General features: G+C 35.0%; 1 protein-coding gene across 1 annotated transcript; it reads left to right on the top strand.

The window, feature by feature from the left end:
- The first annotated feature begins 1801 nt into the window (after positions 1 to 1801).
- On the top strand, positions 1802 to 4078 carry LOC118753403 (piggyBac transposable element-derived protein 4-like). Its single transcript, XM_036488271.1, has 2 exons — positions 1802 to 3526; positions 3605 to 4078. Exon 1 carries the CDS (start codon positions 2076 to 2078, stop codon positions 3474 to 3476), a length of 1401 nt encoding a protein of 466 aa, XP_036344164.1. The 5' UTR covers positions 1802 to 2075; the 3' UTR covers positions 3477 to 3526; positions 3605 to 4078.
- The last annotated feature ends 2062 nt before the right edge of the window (positions 4079 to 6140 follow it).

The raw sequence follows: 6140 nt of genomic DNA, 5'->3' as shown, positions 1-6140 counted from the left end.
GAATGCTAAATTTCCACTAGGCATTGAAATAAAAAAAATTGGTTCATTGGTTTGATAATGAGTAATAACAGTGCAAAATGTCTTGTTCCTAGCTACTTAAATGGAGCAGTTATAATAAAAAATCTTATATCTGAAGAATCTGTTGAATGGGAGCTATAGATTATAGTGACCCGATCTTTGTAATTTTCAGTTTAAGTTTTTTGTTGATAATGGGTGGAAATATTGCAAAATTTCATGTTCCTAGCTGCATAAATGGAGAAGTTATAAGGAAAAATCTCATATCTGAACAATCAGTTGTATGGGAGCTATATGTCATAGTGGTCCGATTTTTCCGGTTCCGACAAATAATTAATACATTATAAAAATACACCCACCTACCAAATTTCATTTGGATATCTTGAAACTGAGAGACTAGATTGCATACAAACAGACGGACAGACGGACATGGCTAAATCGACCCATCTCGACGCTCTGCTCATATAAGTGTACATTTTAGTGGGTCTGCCTCTTCTTACTCTGGTACTTAAAAACATCAGTCCAAAGTTATAATACCATTTCATGCTCATGAAAGGTATAAAAATTATGCCCCAATTTTTTATTTTGAAATCAAAAATATTTAGAGGTCGCTCAAAGCGCTCAAAGCTTTCCATGTATTTTATATAGGAAAAAACAACTTTTCGTAGAAATGGTATAGAATTCTTGAAAATCAATATTTTTCAATCGGAAAACTCTGGTTCTTTTCAGGAGACTTTCAATAATAATATCAGCAAAATTCATTATGGTTTAAACAGTTTTTTTAGAACAATTGTTGCTCGAGACAATTGTGTCAAGCGCCTGACTACGGGTGTAGATATCTATTTTTGCCCTTATCGTGAGTTTCGCTGGAAAAAATATTCGCCCGGATTTTTTTCTTCCGCCTGTAACTAGTGAATATAGGAAAGGAAAAAGTGAAATGTGTGGAACCATTTATTATTGATTTTGGGGTACACCGCAATGGGCTTTAATGATTTACATTCATTGTGTGTTTTTACCTCATTCAAACTAAGTATGCATATTAACATGGATATTATTAATAGCTGTAATTTTCCAGCTGTTTCTTAAATGTTTCTTGCAATATTAACTTTAAGTATATTTCCACGACCCACGCTAATTGCCATTAGATATTTTTAGCGATAAAAATTATAACGCCTAATGATTTCTTGCATTTATGTTTCGTGTGAATTTATAAGTTATGTGAGGAGGCCAGTGTATATTATGTATGTAAGTGTGTACGTTGTTTAAGCGACCGAAATGTTGCCCTCACATACGAATTAGGCGTGTTAACTGTCATTGCATATTTGTGGAGGTGATGAATGAAATGCTTTTCAAACACATTAATTTCCGACGCCGAAGACAAAAAAAAAATGCGCTTAATATATTTATGTACATATTAGAGGTATACGCCGTCGATCCACGCCGTTTTTTGTAATTTTTCACTCGCCGCTGCCGAGTCATGTAAACGTCGGCGCGGCGGCGGCGGCAGCGGCGTTCGGCGCCTGAGGATTAATGTACAAAATATTCATGATATACAGTGGTCGAAAAAATTATAGTTGTAGCACAAGTTTTAACAATTTACTTATTTTTTTATTATTTAGTGTACTTAAATCCAAGTTTCAAACTTTGTGCAATATTAAAAAATTTAACAAAATTTCGTAAACATTTTGAGCTTTTTAACCTTAGAACCGTGAGTTGGGCACTCAGTGCCCATATTAATTTTTGATATCGAATTTCGGGGGTTTGGGAAGCCCAATGCGATTTTTTTTTTTTCATAGGCAGATAGATTGCACCTTGGTTTATAAGTTGACTGAATTCTAGGTGTATATATTTTATAAAAAGAAAGTAACGGTATTTTATATTATGAGTACGCTATACGTGACTTGGGGCACTCAGTGCCCATACATTTTTTCATATATTTTGTATGGAGAACATAAATTTTCTAACGGTTTTTGGTGGTTATTGGGCATTTTTAATCAGTTTCGCGTAAAAATTTCAAGTGAGCAGTTCATTTTTTAGTTGTAATAGTTATAGTTTTTGAAATGAGTGAGGAATTGGCGGTTTATTTGGCCAACCTACGCCGTGAATTGACGGAAGAAGAGGAGGAAAATATTGCAAGTTATTTCAATGCTCATGAAAGCGATAATGATGATGCAGGGAAAGAACCTACATATGGTGATGACCACGAACCTACACCCAGTGACCAGTCTGACTTCGGAGAAGATAATGCTGAGCCCATTCCAGATCCACGTTTCGAAGAATATGTCCACGAGGAAGCTGCAGTAGATATAGATCCTGATGAAAGCAGACTTCATTTCTCAACTTCGGTTATTGAGGCCAATCGTGGCGAAAAATATTGTGGTCAAGGAACGAACGACAAAACCATATGGTGGTCAATGCCAAGCCAAACTGAAAAACGGCGAACAGAACAGGCTTTGGAAATGCGCAGACAATCGACGTCAATATGCACGGAAAGTTTCAAGTCAAAAATATATGCCTTCATACGCGTTTTCCCAGTGTCCCTTGTTGAAGGTATTGCACTTGAGACAAATAGGAAAGCTAAAAGGGTAATTCAAGCAAATATGCGTCAAACAGTTCCAAAAAAATTAAGATATTGGCAAGACACAAATGCGGATGAAATATACGCTTTTATTGCAATAATTTTATACTGCGGTGCTGAAAAAGCAAATTTAGTTCATGCTAAGGATCTTTTTCACAAAATGAACATGCCCTTTTACAGAGCAGTGATGTCATTGCATCGGTTTGAGCAATTATGCCGCTTTTTACGCTTTGACGATTCCAGGACTCGTGCTGAGAGATTACGGCACGATAAGTTGGCACCTATTCGTCATGTATGGACATTATTCTTGGCGAATTTGACGATACCATTTATCCCGTCGAAAGAATTGACAGTTGATGAACAGTTACTTTCAACAAGAAACCGATGCAGTTTCCGCCAGTACATTCCCTCCAAGCCTGGAAATTATGGCATAAAAATATTTTGGCTTGTTGACGCAACATCCAATTATCCACTTGCAGGCGAAGTATATTTGGGTGCACAGCCTAATGAACAAAGGTCAACTGGAATTGCGCGCAATCTTGTAATGCGACTCAGCGATCGATATTTGGATAAGGGTGTGAATATCACCATGGACAACTTTTTCACAAGCTATGACTTGGCGGAGGAATCGCTTATACGGAATACTACCATCGTGGGCACAATAAGAGGCAATAAGCCGCAATTGCCAAAACTTTTTACATCTTCTGAAGAAGCAAAGAAAAGGGGTGTGTTTGAATCAGTGTTTTGCTTTTCAAAATCTATGCAATTGGTAAGCTTTACAACACATTCAAAGAAAAACGTGCTATTGCTTTCAACTGCCCATTCCAGCGAAGATGTGAATCCTGTAACAAAAAAACCACAACGAAAACTGCTATGGACTTGATAGATTTCAAACGGGCTCCTGAAGAACCGAAATCGCGTCCAGCAATACAGGTAGGCTTTCATAATTTGTTTAATTTCAAAATAAGTTTATTTTCAAATATATTTTAAAACTTTATTTTCCTTCCGCAGATAAGCACTTTGAAACGGCGGTGTGAAACATGCAAAGCTTCTAAAACCGACAACAAAACAACAGCGGTTTGTGACCATTGCCTTACTCCCACATGCACCAAACACTATATAAGAACATGTGAAAAGTGCTATTTCGCAAAATACAATGCCGATGCTGATACGGACTCAGATATTCATGAAGATGAGGACAATACTCCAACAACGTCGACACCAAATCAAAACGCATCAAAAAGACAGCGGAGAATTTCACCCATCTGAGCGGTTTAAAACTAAAACTTTATATGATTTATATCTTTTTCTATAAAACAACCTTTGTTTCTAACAATAAAAACATTTTTCATTAAAATATGTGCATCAATAAGCGAAATATTGTGTTTTTTTAGAAAAAAACTTCTTAGAAAGCTTAAATTTCCATATGAAATACATTACTGGGCACTGAGTACCCAAGTCACGAGATTAAGTTGTATAGCTAAGTCACGGTTCTAAGGTTAATTAGATTTCTTAAAAAGATTTTGAGTTTACAGTTTTTTAGCCCATTGAATTCTAGTAGAATAAAGTGCAAGTTTCAAATGGCTAAAAATTATAGTAGGTTTTTTAAAATTTTTCGTCCCGCAAATAAACATCACTTATTTTTATATGGACGAAAACCGTAACATCTTCAGTAAAATAAAAAATCAAGGGTAATTTTATGCCATTTGAAACTTGCACTATATTCTCGTTGGAGTCAATGGGCTATAAAACTGCAAACTAGCGTGGGCCGAAAATCCGCTTTTTTAGAATTTTGATTGGTAAGAGCAAAACAATGTGTGCGAAAGATGACAACTTTTGGTCAATATCTTAGGCTCGCCCAAGTCTATCAAAGTTCAATGTGCCCAAAAAACAAAAATTTATAAATGCATTAATTAATAATTTTTTTTAAATAAAATTGCAATTATCTTCGAAAGTATTACTCCTACATAATTTGGTATATGGACCTTTTTTGTAGAGAATCGAAGTAAGCTAAGAAAAAATTTTTTTAGCACTTGAACTTTGATGGACTTGGGCGAGCCTAAGATATTGACCAAAAATTGTCATCTTTCACACAGGTTGTGTTAGAGCATAATTAACCATATTTTTGCTATTACCAATAAAAATTCTAAAAAAGCGGATTTGTGGCCCAAACTACTGCATACTCAAAATCGTTCTAAGAAATTTAATTAAAAAGCTCGAAATTATTGTTGAATGTAGATACATTTTTTTAATATTACACTAAGTTTGAAACTTAGATTTACACGGGTTTTGTTAAATAATGAACTATGTTTTTATGAAAAATAACTAAAATTTAATAACATTAAAAAAATAATAAGTTAAGACTTGTCAATATCTATGTAGTGCGTCTGTAATTTTTTTGACCACTGTACAAACGGAATATATCGTGCGTCCAAAATTGTCGGGAGGGGTACATCATATTCCGATGGCAGAAGGTTAATATTGTTAAACATTTAAAGTTATTAACAGAAAACTTGTATGGGGTATAGTTTTTATGTACGAGCAATTACATGGTCACTAGGTCGCCAGCTTTGAGTTTTAACACACTAGTAAAATATATTATTTTCTAAACTATTCAAAAAGCGCAAACCTTTTACAAGGATAAGGATTTTATCTTGTTACTAAAAAAGTAAATAATGCTCGCGAAGTGAAACGAGAAAATGCAAAATGGAGTACTGTGTTGTTACTCTATTTATGGGTCATTCCATACAATAGTTGCGATTCCGTACGAGTCCGGACTAGTCAGAAATAGTCAGAATCAGTCAGATTTTACTGGAAATCGATCCCGTACTCGGTTCTCTGACTATTGAGAGGACAGAAAAGAGAGTAAATACGGTTCTCTCTCTGTCAGAAGTTACCAGTTTTAGTCTGAGAATTTTTTGATGGTAAATTCTGGCAAATGTGTCAAACGATCAGCTGTAGTGTGTTTGGCAAACAAAATCTAAACAAAAGAAAAGTGTACTCTGCTAATTCATGTTGAAAAGTATTTAATTACTTGTTTAAGTGGATTCTAATGAATGTGAAAGTATTTTTGGTTTACATGTGTGAGCTGAGTGTGTTTACATACAAAATAAGCAAAAATTTACAACCAAAATTTGGAGGTTATGTTGAAGTTGACAGAAGTTACCATTTTTTACTAGAAAACGATCCCGTACTTTTCAACGTTACTCTCTCGCTCTGAGCGAATTTTTATTTTTTGACAGTTTTACTAGTCCGAGTCCGAGGAATACGGGATTGCACCTAATATTTACACCTGAATATTTTTTTGGTTGAAATATTTTTTTACATTCTTTGTCGTACGCTTTTATTTGGTAGCAGTGCTGACATTTGCTAATTTTCGCGTGAAGTGTTTCGGAGTGAATTGGGAGTGGTTAATGGCTAGATGCGACGGCGCAATTTGATAATTATTTCTAAGATTCACGACGCCGCCGCGGCAATATCTATCGGCGTAAACTTCTAGTACATATGTATGTATGTATAAACTACTACGGTAAGAAAAAAAGGTCAA

The sequence above is a fragment of the Rhagoletis pomonella genome, unplaced genomic scaffold (genome assembly GCF_013731165.1).
Source record: "Rhagoletis pomonella isolate Grant_MI unplaced genomic scaffold, Rhpom_1.0 Rhpom_scaffold_02415, whole genome shotgun sequence".
Classification (NCBI taxonomy): Eukaryota; Metazoa; Arthropoda; class Insecta; order Diptera; family Tephritidae; genus Rhagoletis; species Rhagoletis pomonella.
The sequence above is the reverse complement of the archived record's forward strand: the minus strand, read 5'-3'. Positions and strand labels throughout refer to the sequence as shown.

What these genes read in the sequence shown, in the direction of transcription:
- LOC118753403 (XM_036488271.1), top strand. Translation starts at nt 2,076, where the DNA reads ATGAGTGAGGAATTGGCGGTTTATTTGGCCAACCTACGCCGTGAATTG.